The 23,031-nt window shown below is 43.8% G+C and overlaps 1 protein-coding gene across 5 annotated transcripts in view; it reads right to left on the minus strand.

Moving 5' to 3' along the window:
* The window catches only part of PMFBP1 (polyamine modulated factor 1 binding protein 1), a 1,053,891-nt gene that overhangs the window by 700,508 nt on the left and 330,352 nt on the right, over window positions 1–23,031 (minus strand). For all 5 annotated transcript variants that reach the window (XM_029608277.1, XM_029608279.1, XM_029608278.1 and 2 more), the window contains one exon: window positions 9,655–9,867. In XM_029608277.1, the coding sequence (XP_029464137.1) occupies window positions 9,655–9,867 (213 nt within the window). The remainder of the gene's footprint in view (window positions 1–9,654; window positions 9,868–23,031) is intronic.

Genomic DNA, 23,031 nt, shown 5'->3' on the forward strand with positions numbered 1-23,031 from the left:
GAAAATTTTGGTCATTGATAATATCAACTATTAAAAGCCCTCCCTCCCTACCCCTCTACCCACTCACCCCAGAGGTTGCTCTTCTAATACAGTCTTGCTGGAGTACATAATTGGTAACAAGATAATTGCTAAATTTTTATCAGATTAAAGAAGTTCTCTATCATATCAAACAAACAAGATGACTATTATTCAGTATAACAACTGTGGAACCTTTATCTTGAAGCAAACCATCTGGAAGCTTAGGGCTTGTCCCATTTGTTCACAACTCTCCTCAATGAAAATGGAGTTAGCTCACCTTAAAGCTGAATTAGCTACAATAAAAATGGAATTAGCAACAACCAAGGAAGCCTCACCTACTTTACAGCATTCAGGAATCTTTTCCCCCTACCAGAGAAGATTTAGAAACCCAGAAACAAAGGGTTTACAGTTGGTTCAGGTAGGGTAAGACCTGTGACCCAAAGACACCCATTCTTCACAATAGTGCACCCCAGATATCTCTTCTACTTGCACAGAGCATTCAGAAACCCAAGAATAAATGGATTACAGTGGGTTTTGGTTCAATAAGATCTGTGATATGGACACAACCACTCTCCCAAATGACACAAGTAGAAAATTAATTCTCTGTATTAGAAAATGAAGATGCTCTAGTAATGGAGAGTGATGTGGCTTCAGAAAGAAAAGAAAAAACCCAATGCGCAAAGAAATTCCATAACATAACCAAAAACCATAAGAACAACAACATTGTGCTGTTATCAGAGGCACTAAATTGGGAACTCTTCTTGAGGGGAATATTATAGTTAAATGCCTTCCAGGATCCTCAGCGGATAGAAATGCTAATCAGTTGCTCAATGCAATCAGTGAAGAAAGTAAAGACTCTGAAGTTGACCTTAGGAAAGTAAAGAAGAATAAGAAGAAAAAGAAACCAATCTGGTTCTCTAAGGAGGTGGCTGAAAAAATTAAGGCAAAATAGCATTCCAGAAGTATAAAGGATCTAAAAAAAAAAAAAGGAACTAAAAAGAAAAGGAACACAAGGAAGGATATCTATTAAAATTGAGGGAGACAAAGAAAGAAATCAGGAAAGCAAAACATTAAAGCAGAAGAAAGAATTGCCAAAGAGGTAAAGAGAGGAGAAAAAAACATTTTTCAGATATATCAGAGAAAGAAGGGAGGCCTGAAGTGGTATAGTAAAATTGAAAGGTGACAAGGAACATTGTGTGGAGAGAGACGAAGAAATAGCAGAAATACTAAACAAATACTTCAGTTCGGTGTTCACTAAAGTAGGCTCTGAGAAGGACCGTTGCTGGTTGACAAGACCATAGATGGAGATGGAATAGATAGAAGAGCATGTATAGGAAGAGCTAAGAAAACTGAAAGTGGGCAAAGCCATTGGGTTGGTTAAGATTCGTTCCAGGATACTAGTGGGTCCGCTGCATGACCTGTTCAATAGATCCCTGGAAATGGGAGTGGTGCTGCAGGATTGGAGAAGAGCAGTGGTGGTCCTGCTTCACAAGAATGGTAGCAGAGAGGAAGCTGGAAACTACAGGCTAGTTAGCCTCACATCCATGGCAGGAAAGTTAATAAAAACGCTGCTGAAGAAAAGGATAGTGAACTACCTACAATCTGGTGGATTGCTGGATCCGAGGCAGCATGGATTCACCAGGGGAAGGACCTGTCAGACAAATCTGATTGATTTTTTTTGATTGGTTGACTAGAGAACTGGATCGAGGAAAAGCATTCCATACGATCTACTTGGATTTCAGCAAAGCTTTTGATATGGTCTCACATAGGATGCTTGTGAATAAAATGAAAAGCTTGGGAGTGAGTGCCAAGGTGGTGGCATGGATTACAAACTGGTTGACCGATAGGAGGCGGTGTATAATGGTAAAATAGAATCGACTCTGAAGAGAGAGCCGTGTTAAGCGGAGTGCCATAGAATTTGTTGTTGGAACCAGTTCTGTCCAATATCTTTGTAAGCGACATTGTGGAAGGGATAGAAGGTAAAGTATGTCTATTTGAAGATGATAATAAGATCTGCAACAGAGTGGACATGCGTGAAGAAGTAGAGAAAATGAAAAGTGATTTAAGTAAGCTTGAAGAGTGGTCAAAGATTTGACAGCTGGGATTCAATGCCAAAAAGTGCAGAGTCATGCATCTGGGATGTGGTAATCCAAATGTTGCGTCCGTCAGTCGCAGATGGCTATGACCACTCTGCCTTACCTCTTTTCTACCCTTTTCCTCCTCCTTGGGTAAAATGGCTGCTTCCGGTGCTGAGTACAGAAACCCTCGGTGTCTCCAACTCAGCATGGGCGTTCCCAGTCCATCATGCTCCTATTATAGAAACATAGAAATGACGGCAGAAGAAGGCCAAACGGCCCATCCAGTGTGCACAGCAAGCTTTCACACTTTTTTTTTTCTCATACTTATCTGTTACTCTTGGCCCCTATTAGCAACCCCATGGTTCCAGTTTCCCTACACCCCCGCCATTGATGTAGAGAGCAGCGCTGGAGCTGCATCCAAGCGAAGCATCCAGCTCAATTGGTCAGGGGTAGCAATTGCTGCAATAAGCAAGTTACTCCCACACTTATTTGTTTACTCAGCCTGTGCCATTCAGTCCTTCTTGTTGTCTGAATATAATTCCTCTTTTATTTATTCCCCCTGCCGTTGAAGCAGTGCGTTGCGCTGGATATGTATTCCCAGTGAAGTATCAGGCTTAATTGATTCAGGGTAGTAACCGCCGTAACAAGCAAGCTACTCCCATAATTATTTGTTTGCCTAGCCTATGTAATTCATTCCTTGTTGGTTGTTGCCTGAATATAAATCTTCTTTTCCTCTTTCCCCCCTGCCGTTGAAGCAGAGAGCTATGCTGGATATGCACTGAAAGTGAAGTATCAGTCTTTCCCTGCCGTTGAAGCAGAGAGCTATGCTGGATATGCACTGAAAGTGAAGTATCAGTCTTTCCCCCCTGCCATTGAAGGAGAGAGCTATGCTGGATATGCACTGAAGTGAAGTATCAGACTTATTTGGTTTGGGGTAGTAACCGCCGCAACAAGCAAGCTACTCCCTGTTTTTTTTTGTGATTGCAAATCCTTTTTTTCCACATTTCTTCTTGCCGTTGAAGCATAGAGCAATGCTGAAGTTGCATCGACAGTGAATATGTTTATTGAATAAGGGTATTAATCTCCAGGTAGTAGCATTAATTCCCACAAACTACCCCCATGCCTCTTTCTCTTCATTCACATCCTTTAGACTTTATGGATCCACCGTATTTATCCCATGCCTCTTTTAAGTCCTTCACAGTTTTGGTCTTCACCACTTCCTTTGGAAGGGCATTCCAGGCATCCACCACCCTCTCCGTGAAGAAATACTTCCTGACATTGGTTCTGAGTCTTCCTCCCTGGAGTTTCAAATCGTGACCCCTGGTTCTGCTGATTTTTTTCCAATGGAAAATGTTTGTCATTGTCTTTAGATCATTAAAACCTTTCAAGTATCTGAAAGTCTGTATCATATCATCTCTGCTCCTCATTTCCTCCAAGGTGTACATATTTGGATTCTTCAATCTCTCCTCGTAAGTCATTCGATGAAGACCCTCCACCTTTTTGGTCGCCCTTCTCTGGACTGCTTCCATCCTGTCTCTATCCCTTCGGAGATACGGTCTCCAGAACTGAGCACAGTACTCTAGGTGAGGCCTCACCAAAGACCTGTACAAGGGGATAATTACTTCCCTTTTCTTGCTTGATATTCCTCTCTCTATGCAGCCCAGCATCCTTCTGGCTTTAGCTATCGCCTTGTCACATTGTTTCGCCGACTTCAGATGGTTAGACACTATCACCCCAAGGTCTCTCTCCTGCTCCATGCACACCAGCCCCCCCCCCCCCCCCCCCCCATCGAATACTGTTCTTTCGGATTTCCACACCCCATATGCATGACTGTGCACTTCTTGGCATTGAATCTCAGCTGCTATATCTTCGACCACTCTTCCAGCTTCCTTAAATCCCGTCTCATTCTCTCCACTCCTTCTGGCGTGACCACTTTGTTGCAGATCTTAGTGTCATCCGCAAAAAGACAAACCTTACCTTCTATCCCGTCCGCAATGTCGCTCACAAAGATATTGAACAGGACCGGTCCCAACACCGATCCTTGCGGCACTCCACTTAACACCGCTCTCTCTTCAGAGTAAGTTCCATTTACCATCACACATTGTCTTCTGTCCGTCAACCAGTTTGCAATCCAGGCCACTACCTTGGCACTCACTCCTAAGCTTCTCATTTTATTCACCAGCCACCTGTATGGGACCGTATCTAAAACTTTGCTAAAATCCAAGTAGATGACATCGAGTGCTCTTCCTTGATCCAATTCCTTAGACACCCAATCAAAAAAGTTGATCAGATTTGTCTGACAGGACCTTCCCTTGGTGAAACCATGCTGCCTCTGGTCCATCAATTCTGCTGTTTGTAGCTAGTTCACAATTCTTTCCTTCAGCAGTGACTCCAATATCTTTCCCACCACCGAGGTGAGGCTAACCGGCCTGTAGTTTCCAGCCTCTTGTCTGCTCCCACTCTTGTGAAGCGGGACCACCGCCGCTCTTCTCCAATCACTCGGCCCCACTCCCGTTTCGAGGGAGCTATTGAACAGCTCACACAGTGGAGCCACCAGCACATCTCTGAGCTCCCTCAGTATCCTGGGATGAACCTCATCAGGCCCCATGGCTTTGTCCACCTTCAGTTTTCCTAGCTCTTCCCATACATTCTCTTCCGTAAACGGAGTTTCATCCATTCCGCTTCCCTCCAGTTTCTTGTTGACTAGTGTCGGTCCTTCTCCGGGGTCTTCTTTAGTGAATGCCGAACTGAAGTATTTGTTTAATAATTCTGCCATTTCTTCATCTGTCTCTACCCATTGATCCTTTTCACCTTTCAATTTCAGTATACCACTTTGTACTTTTCTTCTTTCACTGATGTATCTGAAAAATGTTTTGTCATCTTGCTTTACCTCTTTGGCAATCCTTTCTTCCGCTTTGATTGCTTTCTTCACCTCCCTCAGTTCCACTAGATATTCTTCCTTGTGTTCTTGTCTTTGGGATTCTTTATATTTCTTGAACGCTGTTCTTTTAGCTCCTTCCCGTGTACTTAGGCACACGTTGCCTACGCCTAAGTACATGTCATGGCAGGAACCTCGGGGGCGTCCCCACCGCATGACTTCAATACCTCCGGGTATTTAAGCCTCCGCTATGCTACCTATTTTGAGTTAGCAAGGACTTCGGTTTAGCTATTCTGACCACTCTAAGCTGCTCACTTAGACGCCTCACTTCCCTCCGGGGAATCTCACTCCTGATGAAGCTCTAGGCACCGCTCCTCGGGGATCTCTATTTATTTCAGGATCTTCTGTACTATCAGGTACTCGCTCCTCGAGGGCCTATCAGTCCAGTCTATCCTGCACCACAGACCTTCGGTCCCACCATCTCCATTGCCAGGAAGATGTCTGCACTACGCTCCTGTGAGTACCTCTGCGATCCAGTTCTCCAACTCCACCCACCAGGCTCGGCTTTTCCCACACTGCGCGTTCCTATCTACCTTGAACATCTGTCTGAGCGTATTGGCACCTTGCTGGACTTCAGTGTCTTTCCTTCCTGCCTCATACCATCTATCTACAGCAGTACAATAAAGCTTTCCACCTACAAGTATCTGCTCTCTGAGTTTAGCCTATCCATGTGGTTCCCCAGGGGGCCCGTCCCCGTGGGAGGAGTCATCTCCACTGTGACTAAGGGTCCTCACGATGCCACAAACACAACACCAAAAGAGCTGCATATAATGGGAGGTGAAAAACTGATGTGCACGAAGCAAGAGAGAGATCTTGGGGTAATAGTGTATGGGGATCTGAAGATGGCAATGCAAAGTGACAAGTCAATAGCTAAAGCCAGATGAATGTAGGGCTGCATAGAGAGAGGAATAACCAGTAAGATAAAGGAGATGATAATACCCTTGTACAGGTTCTTGGTGAGTCCTCATCTGGGGTATTGTGTTTAGTTCTGGAGCTCATATCTCACAAAGGATAGAGACAGGATGGAGGCGCTCCAGAGAAGGGAACACAAATAGTGTGGAGTCTGCATCGGAAGACCAATGAGGAGAAGCTGAAGGATCTGAATATGTATACCCTAGAAGAGAGGAGGTGCAGGGAAGATATGATACAGATCTTCAGATACCTAAAAGGTTTCAATGATGTTTGGACTTCAAACCTTTTTTGTTGGAAAGAAAATAATAGAACTAGTGGTCATGAAATGAAACTCCAGGGAGGACGACGCAGAACCAACATCAGGAAATATTTCTTCATGGAGAAGGTGGTGGAGGCTTGGAATGCCTCTCCGGAAAAAGAGGTGAAGAAGAAAACAGTCAAAGAATTCAAAGGGGTATGGGATAAACACTGTGGATCTCTAATAGCTAGAGGATGGAAATGAGATAAGTGCGCAGGGGGATAACTTGCTGGTATGGCAGTTACTACCTTAGCAGAAGGCATGGAGATTACTACCCTTAACTAATAGGCTCTGATACTTTTAATGCAACTGCAACATTGCTTCCCACTTAGATGGCAGGGGGAAAAGAGGAATTAGATTCAGATGACAACTGAGGGCCCTGATTTCCATGGTCTGGGATACTGATACGCAGACATAAGCACAGGATTGCTTTTACGGCCAAGTCCTAAAGCAAATGAAAAAGCATGCATGGGGGAAACTTGCTGGTGCAGCAGTTACTACCTTGATACTTTTGATGAATTAAAAGCATCAAAAGATATTGGTTAAGGGTAGTAATCTCCATTGCTCTCTTCAATGGCAGGGGAAAAGGGGAACTGGATTTAGATAGCAACCAACAAGCGCCCCAAATTTTATGCTCTGGGGAACTGATAAGCATGGGGGGTAACCTCACAGAACAGTAGTTACTACCTTTAACAGAAGGCATGGATTACTACCATTAACTAATAAGTCTTGATGCTTTTTATGCAACTGCAACTTTGCTCTCTGCTTCAAAGGAGAGGGGTGGGGGTTGGAGGGAAAGAGGAATTTAGATTCAGAGACAACCAACACAAATCATGATGTTTTTATAGTCTGGAGTACTGCTGCATAGACATTAAGGAAAAATACACAGGACTGCTTTTATTGCCAAGTCCATAAGCAAAGCACGTCAAGCAAATCTGACTGATACTTGGGGGTAACCTGCACGGCACAGCACATACTGCCATGAGAAGCTTGCTGGGCAGACTGGATGGCCCATTTGGTCCTTTTCTGCCGTCATTTCTATGTTTCTTATAGACACGCTGCCAGAGGGAACCAAGGTAACATTTCCTCTACATTACAGCTCGTCAGCTAGAAGATTTAGAGCACCCAGAATGCAAACCAAAATAGAATGCTTTGTGAATTGTTAATTATAGGTTGCCAGAAAAGAAAAACAATAAGCTTTTGCTTATAAGTGAGAACTTAATAACAAAAAAGCTTATAATGTTTATACGTTAGTAAGATAAGCTAGATAGGATGACTAGGCTTACAACCAACTATGCATAACTAAATGATATAAGTAGATATGTAACTATAAACACTAAGTACATAAGCAAATATAAACACTAAGGGGCAGATTTTAAAATCCCTGCGCGGTGCGCCTATGTTGCATAGGCCGCCGGCGCGCACAAAGCCCCGGGACGCTTGTAAGTCACGGGGCTTTGCTTGGGGGGCATGTCAGGGGCAGCGTGGCATTCCGGGGATGGGGCCATGGCCGTGGTGCCAGCCCGGGGGCGTTCCGGGGCGTGGCTGAGGCCTCCAAACCAGACCCCGAGCTGGGGAATGGCGCGCCGGCAGCTGGCAGGCGTAACTTTCTGAACAAAGGTAGGGGCGGATTTAGTTAGGGCTAGGGAGTGGGTTAGGAAGGGAAGGGAGGGGAGGGGAGGGGAAGGTGGGGGGGGGGGGGGGGGGAAGCCGGGAAAAAAGTTCCCTCCAAGGCAGCTCCGATTTCGGAGCGGCCTCGGAGGGAACGGAGGCAGGCTGCTCTGCTCGGCACTTACAGGTTGCACAATTGTGCACCCCCCTGCGCGCGCCGACCCTGGATTTTATAACATGCGCGTGGCAGCACATGCATGTTATAAAATCGGGCGTAGATTTGTTCGCGCCGGGTTGCGTGAAGAAATCTACGCCTGCGCATAACTTTAAAAATCTACCCCTAAGCCAGCAAAGATAACATACCATTGTATAAGCAAAGGTAAACACAAGTCTATAAGTAAATGTAAACATTTTACTCTATAAGCATAAGTCTATACATTTAAACAAATAAAAAAAAGTATAAATACAAGATTAATTGTAAATCCCATGCTGCTGTCTTATCTCTAATGTGTCAGAGGATAGCAGTCCACGACCTGCATTAACTTGTATGGGTGAGTTAACCATTTTTTTAAATTTTTTCAGTATCCATCTTAGAAAAGCCTTGATCAATTTCACTCAAATATAATAAATAAGCATATTCTTTTACTGAATATTCTTTTATCTGATTACTGAGTTGCTCTGTCTTTATAAATAATTATTGCTCTCACACGAATACATTATCTCTTAGGGGCAATGTTGTGTTACACTTATATGAAATGGAGTCCTAGAGACAGAGAAAGTGACCTATAAGGGTACACCTAGTCAATGATTCTTTCATCCAGTACTACTTGACAAATTATGAACCAGAGATAACGTGTACAGAATTGGAGTATAACGCCAGCAACAAAAGAGAATCCTTATGTTCAGCACTTTCACTGCTAATCTGTTTTGGGGGTTTAATAAGACATTACTCCTGGACTGAAAACAAACACCCCTTGCTCTAAAATCAATACTAATGAATGCATCCCACTATACCCATACAGTATAGGAACTCATTTCTAAGAGATCTCCAACTACTTACCTCACAATTATGCACAGGACAGAACTGCTAACTTTGCTTTCACCAAAGGACTTCCATTCATAGAAATTCATTACTGTATTTTTTTTTTCTTATGTGACTTAGAATTGTGGTGGCAGTTAACTTTTTGTAGTCTCCTTTCATTTATTTTACCTGTATACTACTGAATTCATTTCTTGCTTTTATGTTAACTTTCTACCACCATGTGCATTTGGCTATGTTTGCTTTCTAATCTTGCTTTTTAGTGTGTTGATTTGGTGTATTCTATATAGCAGATAGGCCATAGGTACTGGAGCAAATGAAAGGAAACTGAGGAGTTCCCATAGGCATGACATAGAGGTGTCCGTGAAATACTGTCCCTCCCTCCCCCCAACAAACTTACACTTTTACATTTACAGATGCTGTAGATTTATATAGTTTTTCCTTCTAATGAGTTGCTCCCCCCACTCCTTGGCACCTGATCAAAGAGCTATCCTGGAGGGGGGGGGGGGTCACATAAATAAACAAGTCTTCATGTTGTGATATTTATTTTTATTCAGAAGAGGCTGCCCATGATTGATTTCTGTGTTTCAGAAGACTCTGATGAGATATATCATGTCAGACTTTAGGAGAAACTGTTTTTGTGTGGGGCTATAAAATGGATTCAGGGACTTGCCCAATGCTGGTTGTACTGGTGGTTGGGGTCTGCCCATGATTTGTTTCTGTGGTGGCAAGACATGTTTTTGAGTTTGTGGACTCTTACCATCTGTTTGGAATCCTGAAGTTCAGCCTTTAGCCTGCACATCACTGCCTCCTTATCCTGTAGCTTGATGTCAGCATCAGTTAACCTTTCCTCCAGCTCTGCTCTGGCCAGAGCCAACTCCTTTTGCCAATGTTCAGCCTCTGATGAGAGGTTTTTACTACCATCTTCAGCTGAAGCTTTGAGTTCCCTGAGAGCAGAACTCAGGTTCTCAATCTGAGGAAAAAAGATAACACCAAGGGGAGTGAAGAGAGTTCAAGTGCAACTTTAATGCACATAACTTTCAGTTTTCAACTAGATTAAATTTGTGCTATGTTACTTGCAAAAGCAACTTTGTTCAAACAGATAATGATAAAATGACTTACCTGTGAATTTCCTTTCTTTTGGTCCTGGCTACACCAGTCTAAACAAGTGGGTTGTTCCTTCCTACCAGCAGATGATGTAGAGAGCTTTCTCTGTGATGTAATTACAGCTACTTACATGCGGCAAAGTCCAGAAAATTCCTTCATATTCTAATAACAAAGCGCATCCCAACTGATGTAGTTTACTTGGATTTCAGCAAGGCTTTTGATATGGTCCCACATAGAAGGCTCATAAATAAAATGATAAACCTGGGAGTGGGTTCCAAAGTGGTGGAATGGATTATAAATTAGCTAACTGACACACCAGCGAGCAGTGGTAAATTGAATCTAGTCTGAAGAAAGAAGAGTGATAAGTGGAGTTCCTCAAGGATCTGTTCTGGGACCAGTTCTGTTTAATATCTTTGTGAGTGATATTGCAGAGGGATTAGAAGGCAAAATTTATTTTACGGATGACACTAACATCTGCAACAGAATGGACACACATGAAACACAGAAGGAATAGAGAGAATGAAACGTAGCCTAGGAAAGCTTGAGAAGTGGTCGAAAGTTTGGCAATTGGGATTCAATGCCAAGAAGTGCAGAGTCATACATTTTAGACATGGCAATGCGAAGGAGCCATATGTGTTGGGAGGTGGGGCAAAAGACTGACATGCATGGAAGAAAGACCATGGGGTGATAGTGTCTAATGATTTGAAGGTGGCAAAGCAATGTGATAAGGTGGTGGCTAAGGCCAGAGGGATGCTAGGTTGCATAGAGAGAGGCATAACTAGCAGAAAAAAGGAGATAATATCCCTGTACAGATCATTGGTGAAGCCTCACCTAGAGTACTACATTCAGTTCTGGAGACCTAATCTTAAAAAGAATAAAGACAGATTGAAAGCAGTCCAGAAATGGCAACCAAAATGGTGTGGGATCTGCACGGAAAGGTATATGAGATGAGAATGAATGATCTTAATATGCATACCCTGAAAGAAAGGAGAAACAGGGTAGATGATATACAGACCTTCAAATACCTAAAGAAATTGATAATGTGCAAAAAACAAATCTCTTCTGATGGAAAGGAAGCTGTAAAATCAGAGATCACGATATAAATCACCAAGGGAGAAGACTCAGGAAAAATGTCAGAAAATATTTCTTCATGGAAAGAGGATGTATGTATGGCATGCCTTCCCAGAAGAGGTGGTGAAGAACGGTATTGGAATTGAAAATGGTGAGGGACAAACAAATGATTTCTGCTGGCTTGAGTATGGAAATGAAGAATTGAGGTGACTTTGGAGGTGCGCTAATATGTTCATGAAGATGGCTGCATTTTGTTAGTGCTTTCAATATCCTGAGCCAGCTCCATAAAATCCCCCCATTAATTTTGCGAGTTACATGTATACAGAGGGATAAGAACCTGGGCAAAACAAGCATGATCCACCTGGTGCAGTCTGGAGAGAAAAGTCTGTGTCATGGAAGATGGGCAGTCAGCGAACGAGAAGCGCACAGGACAGGCAGATTACTGACTTTTACAGAGAGGCAGAAGAGACTGAAGGCCTCAATGTTAGCAGGAAAGAGAGGGTGAGCGGCAGCGAAATAGTGATCCCTGAACTAGGCCAAAACTTGATGGCCCAAATTCTGGGGGAGACCCGAAGCCTAAGGGCGGATGTAGCAAAAGAAATAGGCTCAGTTAAAGTGTCCATAGTGGAGCTTAAGGAGCACATAGATGTGGTGGGCATGAGAATAGATGAGCTGGAAAACAGAGTTTCAGCGACAGAGGATTGGGAATCCTCAGCGACGAATTCACTTCTAGTGCTCAAGAAGCAGATGAAAAACCTGGAAGATAAGGTATCTGATTTGGAAGATCGGTAATGTCGAGCTAATATTCAGGTTGTGGGAGTGCCAGAGAAAATAGAGGGCCAAAAGACATGATAATTCATAGAGCAGCTCCTGTGAGAAGTACTGCAACTAGGAGGGAGGGACCCCAAAATAGACATCGATAGAGGACATCGAGCAGTAGGATATCAAACAGTTAATAATAATTACCCCCAGGCATTTATTGTAAAGTTCCATCGGTATCTGACTAAGGAATGAATGCTAAGGAAAGCGCAACAGTTAGGCTCTTTGTCTTTCTGGAGCAGCAGCATGGCTATTTACTCCAATTACAATACTGTTACCCAGAAGAGGGCAGAGTATATCTGCATGAAAGAAAAATGAAATTTAGGTTGATTTATTTATTTTATTTATTTATTTCTTTTATATACAGACATTCGATCGAGATATCACATCGGTTTCCAGATAACTAAAGGAATAGGGTGGTAACAGTTGATATACCCTGGCAAATTAGTATTCCTTGTTAATGGGTCCTGGAAGGGGTTCAACATGTCACATGAAGCCATGGCGTTTCTAATGGCACATAAAAATGGTGCTCAGTCTCCAAGATCAAAAACTTCTAGCAACAGACAGAAGATAGAGAACACCGAATGGCGGGGGGGGGACGACTCAAGCCTCCAGTTTACCAGGCAAGTCAGTCCAAATAAATAGATCCCTCATCTGCAAGATACTGATGAGTGGCCCAGACTGACAGCATGTGCAGGGTCAATAACTACAAAGTTGTGCAGAGTGTGGCTCGAGAGACTCTGAGCACAGGCATGAACAGAGCTTTACAGGATCACTGAGGCCAGATTGCGGAGATATGATTTAACTGCCGCACAGTGGGAAGCTACAATGGCCACTGCAGGCTTGAGTAATGGTGGTGTAATCCTCATTCATTCTAGAGATGCTTTATATACTTTTTTCATTGTTTGCCTTGTACAGAAACATGTATTTTACGTTCTCTGGCTGGGGACCTGACGGGAGAATGGGGGAGGGGGGAGATAACCAATTTTATTACTAGGATTAAAATGTTAAAAGGGCATGACCTCAAGGGAGGGGTTAGAGATGGGAAAAGAAAAATGAGGGAAGAAGAGGGTTAGTTACAGGGGGAGGGGGAAGGGAGGAGGGGGGAACTTGGGTAGGAAAATGTCTGTTGATATTTACATTGTTGCTTGCATCATTTATGTGGAATATGGAATGTATGATATCTGGGCCAAAGGTGAATCAAAGCTTAGTTGCCACTTTCACTGCTTGATAAGGATTGGGGAAGTATATATTGCCAGATACGATGATTGCACTTCTAGAAAAGATCGCGATGGCGGCACCAGATGGACATGGAGGAAAAATCCATAGAAGTTTGTCTCACGAGAAATCCAAGGGTTGGCAGCGAAGTCTCTGAGAAAGCAGTGGCAGACTGTAGGTGAGCACAATTTGTACATTATAGCTAGTACGCACAAGGGTTTGGGAAGCGGTATTGGTTGGGAAAGGAGGAGGAGAAAGGTTTGGGCAGTGGGGTGGGAGGAGGGGAATTTATGGGAGGGTGAAGTACAGGGGAAACAAGTTCAATGGTTTATTCCCTTCCAGCAACAATGTAGTTGGGGTCTGGCTACGTAGTCAGTAGGGAAAGGGGAGGCCTGGGCAGGGATGGCCTGCAGGATGAGGGCCCTTTCATACCTACATGAGGTTGCTGTTCAGGCTGGAAGAAGGCTGAGGTGAGATGGTAGTTGGGGGTTCTTTTGTGTGGGGTTAAATTGTTTTGAGAGGACGAAACCAAAAAAGTATGTCAGAAGTGTTCATCAGTCTAAAAGAATTGAAGGAATTGAGATAACCATAAATAAATATGGCAAGTGCTGAAGTTAATTTAATCTCATTTAATGTGAGAGGAATAGGCACACCTATAAAGCGAGAGCACATGCTAGACTAAGGAAGAAAGATGCAAGGTTGTCCCTATTGCAAGAGACTCACTTAAGTAACATGAAACATGCTAAGCTACAGCATGAGTGGGTAGGACAGATTTATTTCTCCTCATATACTTCTAAGAATAGGGGAGTTTGCATCTTAGTACACAAAAGTTTACCACTGCAGGTTACTAAGCAGCTTGCAGACCCTGAGGGTATATATAAAGCTCTGGAATGCTCGTTATATGGGGAACAATTTGCATCGGCTTGTGTATATGGTCCAAATGAGGGGCAGAGGGAATATATCAGTGAGCTAGCAGGAGTATTGGAAAACTTCTCCCTAATGCCTTACATAATTGGAGGGGATTGGAACACATGCCTTGATCCTGCAAGAGATAGATCTTCAGGGGGAGGGCAAGCTATGGGGCAGGTGGCGGGGCTTCAACTGATAGCAGCCAAGCTTGGTTTGTTAGATGCTTGGAGAATTCAATACCCTACAGTTAGGGACTATACATGCTACTATCCAAGACATGAGTCGTAAAGTTGCATAGACCTTTTTCCTTGTACAAGTGGCCTGTTACGACTGACAGGATCTATGGATATCTTAAGCCATATCTCGGATCATAATCCAGTCCTGTTACCATTAAAATTTTATCAAGGGTACTCAACCAGCAAATCATGGTGACTTAACCCGTCATTATTGGGGAGTGAGAAGTTCTGTGAAAAGATAGAAGAGACAGTCAAAGAGTATAGAGTGATTCATGAGAGGGTAGAAAAGAACCCGGTGGTGGAAATGGGGAGCCCTTAAATCAATGCTGCAGGGAAAAATTATCCATTTTGCGAGTTACCTGAAAAAAGTCACAGTATGAGACAAGTCATTAGAGCAGAGCTTTCCAAACTGTGTGTCGGGACACGTTAGTGTGTCGCCTGCAGTGTGCAGGTGTGTCGCGCAAGCCCGGTCAACTCTGACACGAGTTTGGGCTTTTTTTTTTCTAGAGATTCACTTTTTTTTTTTTCAGTTTATGGGTTGCTTATTATTGGGTGATTTTTGCTGTCAATCGCGTTTTTTGGGGGGGCTTGGTGGGTGGAACGAGCCCAGCCATCCTTGCATTGGCTGCTGCTGCCGATGAGGCCTGGCCATGAGGAGTACTGACTGCAAGCAGCAGTGTCTGGTGATCATGGAAGGGAGTGAAGCACTTAACTGGCAACAATCAAAAAGACGAGGTACATGAGTGTGGGGGCCAGACATGTGCTGGGGGGAGAGAGATGAGTGAGTGGGGGGCAAACGTGCTGGGGGGACAGACATGTGCTTGAGGGGGAGAGATATGAGTGTGTGGGGTACAGACATGTGCTGGGGGGGAGAGAAATGAGTGTGTGGGGGTCAGACATGTGCTTGAGGGGGAGAGATATGAGTGTGTGGGGGCCAGACATGTGCTGGGGGGAGGAGAGAGATGAGTGTGTGGGGGACAGACAATTTGTTTTATTATTGTTTCTCATAAATTATAACAATAACATGAATCTTGGAATATATATTTTTAATATAAATTTAAGGTTTTCATGAGATAGGTTGTGTCGTGAAACATTTTATTTATGTATATATTTAAGGAAACATACATAAATTGTCGAAATATGTTTCATTCGTTTAACCTTTAACCTCTGGTTTACTAGTAGACTGAATTACTGTGTCCCGAAATTATGTTTGTCTAAAAAGTGTGTCACCAACATGAAAAGTTTGGAAAGCTCTGCATTAGAGCGATGAGTTAGGGTATTGGAAATTCAACACAAGGCCACTTGTTCACAACAGGTCTACAAACTCTTGCAAAAGGCAAGAGATGAACTTCAGCAGCTTCAAGTAGAAGGCATAGAGAGAGCATGATAACTTTCCCTACAAACATTTTATGAACAGGGAAATAAGTCTGGAGCACTGCTGCCTTGCCTGATAAGAAAACAGAGAGCTCAGACATCAATTAATGGTAACTGTGTAGGACTGGGCAGGCTTGCCCATGATATTAAGGGGATTAACATCATTTTCAAAGGATACTATGCAAAATCGTCTACCAAATCAGGGGGCAGGCCAGCAACCAGATATGGAGAAGTATCTGCAGGCGATGGAACTGCCTCAGGTGACAGAGAGACAGGCAGCTAGGTTAGCTGCACCTATTACAGCACAAGAAATTGATAAGGTAATGATGGGTCTCCTGACAGGTACAAGCCCAGGGCTGGATGGATACCTTATTGATTTTTATAAACAATTCTCCCATGAATTAATACCTTTCTTGCGAAAGACGTATGAACATCTTAGGAAATTTCCAGAAATGGAGTACAATATGACTGATGTGACAACAGTGGTGTTGCATAAGCCAGGAATGTTAAGTTGGAACCAAGTTCATACAGATCAATATCTCTTCTCAATGCATATATCAAAATACTAGCTAAAATTTTGCAGTTGAGGTTAGAAACAATTATGCCCGACCTGGTAGGAGAAGATCAAACGGGATTTATTAAGGGACATTTGCCAACCAGGCAAGGAAGTTGATGTATATTTTTTTTATGTTCAAAAAGTTTTTTTTATTTTCAGTATACAAAAAGACATATCACAAAAATAAACAGAGGCACAGAAAAAAAAAGGAGATGACAACCAACAAAAAGAAAAACAGGGCTGTTTACAGATTATATTGTACCATAAGAAATATTTGACTTTTAAGCATAACATCACAGAGATATTAAAATTACATAATGCTATCAATCACTGTTGCGTTCATGGCTGCTCTACGCTCTCACTCCACCTTCTCTACCTCTGTGACGACTCCCTCCGGGCCTGATGGACGGCTTGCTGCCGCGGCATCTCCATGCCGCCTCTCTCTCCGGTGTACCCGGACCGGCTCGATGCTGCGGATCCGCCATGTTCCTGATGACGTAGGACGCGCGCGCTCCGATGTATGTACCAGCAAGGGCGCGAACCTCAGGGGCGTCCCCTGAGATGACGTCATCCACTTCCAGTATAAAAGGTCTCATACTTTCACTAACAGATTGAGTTAGCATGGACTACAAATCGGACATGAATTCAGACTTTGATTCGGACTCGCTATGGATTCGTCCAAGCTACTCTGCCTCCTCGGACTTACCAGGGGTACTCGCTCCTCGAGGGCCCATGTTCCTGGACATGTGAGATTTATCATCTACTTCTGGCTATAAATACAGCATACCCTGTCTACTCACTATTTATAGACTTTCTACAGCTCAGCAACCCTGGGGGCGCTGTTCCAGTATCTGAGGGACTTCAGCCCTGCCGGGCACAACAGCTCACTACTGTCACCTCTGGTGGTTCTACTAACCTGTCTAATAAAAGAACTATTTGTATCTGTCTCCATAACCAAGCCTAGCCGGTGGTCCCTCTCAGGATATCCTCCTGGGGGTGCTGTCATCTGCCATCAGCCCAAGGATCCACCTATTTACATTCCTCTACAGCTGAGTGCCCTCTCTAACACTCCGCTGATACAGATTGCTAACTCTGCAGTCCATATCCTAACTACGTTACTAACTCTGTCGACGGAGCATAACAAGATTGTTAACTCCTCCCTCTACAGGAACAGATCATAACAGATTGCCAACTCCCTAGCAGATCCATAACAAGTTTGCTAAATTCCTCCTGTCAACGGGAATATCCAGTAGCCAGTGGCTTTAAAATTGGAGAAGTAGTACTCCTGGGAATCCAGCTTATTTATTTATTTATTTATTTATTTTTGCATTTCCATTAATTTACACAAATAAACATTTGTATAATTATACAGATGATTCAACATTCAAAATACTCATCACACAAGTAATATTTAATATTTAAATCAATCTGTTATATCACAGGAAATCCCAGGGCATAACAATTAACTGAGCGATTGCATAAGAAATATATATTACCTTGAAAGGAAGGGAGAAGAAATCTTCCTCCCACTCTATCTTATTCTGGAGGATTCAGTGGTATTTATCTAATGCACCTAACCTGGTCCTGTACTAGGGGGGGATGTGAATCTAAAAAAAACCTGCAACTCAGATGTTTCAAAAAACACAGAATTATGTTCCATATATTTAAGTTCACAACGACATGGAAATTTTAAAATAAACCCTGCTCCTCTAAGAAGTACCTCTGATTTTAATTTGAGGAATTATTTTTGCCTAATTTGAGTGGATCTTGTTAGATCTGGATATAACCAGACCTTGGATCCATGAAATGTTTCTAATCTATTTCTCAAAAATAGGTGTAAGACAGTATCTCTCTCTTTAGGAAAAACAAAGAATACCACTAATGTAGTTCTAGATGTTATCTCCGTATCTGTTGACATTTCAATTATTTCTGATAGATTTTGAGTTTCTGGCTGAGTCTTTCCAATCTGTGTTCCACTACCTGATCTCGCAGGAATATAATAAGCTTTCTCTAATATTGGTAAAGCTTGATTGGGTTTTTTTTAATATCTTCAACATATATTCCTTAAACATATCTACTGCAGAAATCAAATCCTGTTTGGGGAAATTTAAGGCTCTTAGATTAGAATATTTTAATTAATTTTCTATATAATCCAGTTTCTTTTGATTAATTAATTCAGATTTAATAAGATTCCTCTGAACACTTTCTACTTTTTCCAATCTCTCTTCAGTTTTAACCAATTTATTCTGAGATGTTAAAGCCATACTTTCCACATTCGTTATTTTAAGTTGTGAATTAGTAGTAATCTGTGTTAATTTGTTAATAGCCAGTTCCAATGATTTTATAGCTGTCCATAGCGTATCCATGGTTATTTCCATAGGCTTCTGCGATAAAAGTATATTCATAACAGGTTGTGATTCAACCCCTCCCCCTTCAGTCAGGTCTCCACTCTTTTCTCCATTTTTTGATGACATAAGAATTCCAGCTGAATCTACATCCTCGGTAGACCCAGTAGGTATTTTTCCTTTAATTGATGGAGGAGAGGGAGTTTTAGGGGCTCCGGGGGTCAAAGATATATCGCTAACCAGTACCATTGCTTCTCGCTCTGAAGCATCATGTACAGCGGTCTCCTCACCCGGCCTGCAACCATCTGTTACATTGAAGAAGGAAGAAATTTGCGGCTGTGTAGGTGTTAATAAGGGAGAAGATGTCTGTATCTCCCTAACACGTGCCTTTCTTTTTGTATGAGGCATATCTTTATTCTAGAATTTCAAAGGAAAACTTCAAATTCTCCTTCTTTTATGTTCCTCCAATACTTTAATTCATATGTTCCCCTGGTTCGGAGGGAATCAAGGAGAGAGATTCAGAGGAATTTAAGCATAAAGTCACTTACGGTTGACGAAAACGTTCCAGCACTCTCCGAAATGATAATACACAACCGAGTGAAGTTCAAACTAAGCCGTGCGCCCCTTAGGCGCGAGCGGCTTGGGCGACGCGCCGCAGAAGAGGCCGACTTTTATAGACCTTCCGGTCCCTCCCTGATGACGTCGGCGAGGCCTCCTCCCCTTGCTCGGATCAGGTCTATATCGAAATCAGGCACCACAATCAGGAGTTGGACCAAATCTCAGTCCCAAGCAATAAATCAATTCCACCACGGCAGAAAGGTAATGGTTAACCTCCTCGGGTTTCTCTATCTCCTCTCCCTGAGAATCCACAGGAGGGGCCGGCTTTTAAAGACCTTCCGGTCCCTCCCTGATGACGTCGGCGAGGCCTCCTCCCCTCGCTCGGATCAGGTCTATATCGAAATCAGGCACCACAATCAGGAGTTGGACCAAATCTCAGTCCCAAGCAATAAATCAATTCCACCACGGCAGAAAGGTAATGGTTAACCTCCTCGGGTTTCTCTCTCTCCTCTCCCCCGGGAATCCAGCTTAAGGTATGGGATGTCAGTAACCCATGGACCCGGCACACCTCTCCGCTTTGCAGGCCATACCGGGCCTGGCTCAACGCATCTCAGAACAGCAAGAAACCTTGGAGAAACTTACTGCACCATTCCACCAGCTTCATACACAGAAGATACAAGGCACAGCTTCTACCCAAGAAGGTCAGTTACAGGAGGTAACTTTAAAGACAGCTGTTCCACTGGCAGCTCCTATTCGCTTCTCCGGAGAACTCCAGAAGACGTGAAGCTTTTTGAACCAGTGCAGCTTACATTTCACCTTACAACATTCATTGTTTCCCACGGGCCTCTCTAAGGCCAGCTACATCCTGTCATATTTGGATGGGAGAGCTTTATCGTGGGCATCTACCTTGTGGGAACGCAAGGACCCTATTTTGCAGGACATAGAAGGATTTATGGACTTGTTTAAGTCCGTGTTTGATGACCCTGCTCGTATGTCTGTTGCAGGATTTGCTTTAGTGGACTTGAAGCAAGGCAACAGATCATTGGCTGAATTTGCCATAGAATTCAAGACTCTTGCAGCGGAACTTCGCTGGGACTCCAGATGTCTCAAGACTCTCTTCTGCAGAGGCCTGGATACCCGCTTGAAAGACGAGCTGGCCGCTCGCCAGACACCTGACTCGCTGGAAGAATTGATAGCCTTAGCTACTCGGATTGATTGTCGGCTCCGAGACAAGTTGAAGGAACTCCGGCCTAAGGTTAAAACAGGCCAGTACCCCTGCACCTCTGATGGGTCCAGCACTTCCTGCTATTGATAAAGAGGAACCGATGAAACTTGGTCATGATCACTTGACTTCAAAAGAGAGAAGATTCCGGAAGGAATGCGGCCTGTGCATGTACTGTGGTCAACCCGGCCATGATGTCTCTACATGCTCCATACATCCAGGAAACGGACGGGCCTAAGTCCCGCGGGAGGACTGTTCTTGGACCATACGGCATTATTTATTTTGCTCTCTCTCCCAGTCTCTGTGACCTCTGAACCAGCAACAGTTCGGACCCCTGCCCTGGAGGACTCAGGGGCAGGAGGCAACTTTACTCTCAGACATTTTGTGGAAAACCTGAGGAGTCCCTTCATCGAATTAGAAGATCCATTATTGTATTACAATTTGAAGTAGGCCTTGGACATTCCTTTACATCGCCACTTCTCTTGAAGATCTTATGACGTCCACAGCAGTTCTACTACTGGCTGCTGATATTCATAGCGGTTGCTATGTTCACCATAGCTAGATGGCACTCTACATCTTTACCATCTTCATGGACTATTTCTTAGAGATATCTGCTATGATTGGTTCACTCGGAAGTCGTGCCTGAAGGTCTTCAGCACTGTTGATTCCGAAGAAGATATCTCTAGCTACCAGCCTGTTGACTGCTGGTGCTGCTATCAAGATCCGAAGAAGATTTCTAGCCACCAGCCTGTTTGATTTGCTTGTGTTGCCACCATCTCTCTTCCAGCATTCTACGGAAGAGTTAACCAGAAGTGGGTCCTGGACGTATTACAACTTTGCCACTTCTGTTGAAGTTTCATTGATGTCCATAGCAGCTAGCCATTGCTGCTGAATTTCTCTACTCATCCAGCATTGAAGAAATTCCTTGTGAAGTGGGGTGGACGTACCCCAACATCGCCACTTTTGCTGAAGGTCAGTGACGTCATAGCAGCTAAGCCATTACTGCTGAATTCAACATCTCATCCAGTGACTTACGGAAGAAGTTACCCTTAGAAGTGGGATTGGACATACCCCTACCTTGCCATTTCTGTTGAAGTTTCAGTGACATTATAGCAGCTGAGTTATTGCTGCTGAATTCTACACTTTATCCAGTTAAATGACTGAAGAGTTTACCCTTCGTAGTGGGGTTGGACGTTCATCAACATTGCCACTTTCGCTGAAGGTTCACTGACGTCATAGCAGCTGAGCTATTGCTGCTGAATTCATATCATCCAGTTACTCACTGTAGAAGTGGGGTTGGACGTACCCTAACATCGCCACTTTCGTTGAAGTCAGTGGCATATATAGCAGTTAGCTATTGCTGCTAAATACTATCAACTCTCATCCAGCTACATTTACTGGAGAGTCATCTTTAGAAGTGGATATTGGACATTCTTCAACATCACCACTTCCACTGAATTACTCAGTGACGTCCACAGCAGCTCCACCCATTGCTGCTGATACCATCAAATACACTCTGCAAGATTCTTCCACATCTCTAGATCCACCTGTCATCTTTGCAGAAGATGAAGTAGAATTCAAGATCTAAGAGATTCTGGATGTTCGTAACAGAGGCAAGAATTTTGAATACCTTCTGAGTTGGGAAGGCTTCGGCCCCGATTGATTACTTGGGAGCCTTAGACCAATATCTTCGATAAAGAGATGCTTCATCAGTTTCATCTCGCGCATCCTTTGAAGCCTGGTACCCGAAGAGATCACCCTTTGAAGGGGGTACTGTTGCGTTCGTGGCTGCTCTATGCTCTCACTCCACCCTCTCTACCTTTGTGGTGACTCCCTCCGGGTCTGATGGACGGCTTGCTGCCGCGGCGTCTCCATGCCGCCTCTCTTTCGGCGTACCCGGACTGGCTCAATGCTGCGGATCCACCATGTTCCTGATGATGTAGGGCACACGCTCCGATGTATGTATCAGCAAGGGCGCGAACGTCAGGGGCGTCCCTTGAGATGACGTCATCCGCTTCCAGTATAAAAGGTCTCATACTTTTGCTAACAGATTGAGTTAGCATGGACTACGAATTGGACATGAATTCGGACTTTGATTTGGACTCGCTACGGATTCATCCAAGCTACTCTGCCTCCTCGGACTTACCAGGGGTACCCGCTCCTCGGGGGCCTCGCTCTCTTCTCTCTATTTCAGATTGCAGATAGGAACCGGTACTCGCTCCTAGAGGGCCCATGTTCCTGGACATTCTGAAGATTCTCTACTGCCTGGAAGCTATCGCAAATAGAGACATTTGTGAGTTATCATCGCTCTCTCTGAGCTTTCCCTGGAACCAGGTACTCGCTCCTCGAGGGCCTAACTCTTTCCAGCTACTGAGCCTCCTTAAGACCCTATGTGAGATTTATCATCTAGTTCTGGCTATGAATACAGCATACCCTGTCTACTCACTATTTATAGTCTTTCTACAGCTCAGCAACCCTGGGAGCGCTGTTCCAGTATGTGAGGGACTTCAGCCCTGCCGGGCACAACAGCTCACTACTGCTGGTTCTACTAACCTGTCTAATAAAAGAACTATCTGTGTCTGTCTCCATAACCAAGCCTAGCCGGTGGTCCCTCTCAGAATATCCTCCTGGGGGCGCTGTCATCTGCCATCAGCCCAAGGATCCACCTATTTACATTCCTCTACAGCTGAGTGCTCTCTCTAACACTCCGCTGATACAGATT

Source organism: Rhinatrema bivittatum, chromosome 7, assembly GCF_901001135.1.
Source record: "Rhinatrema bivittatum chromosome 7, aRhiBiv1.1, whole genome shotgun sequence".
Classification (NCBI taxonomy): Eukaryota; Metazoa; Chordata; class Amphibia; order Gymnophiona; family Rhinatrematidae; genus Rhinatrema; species Rhinatrema bivittatum.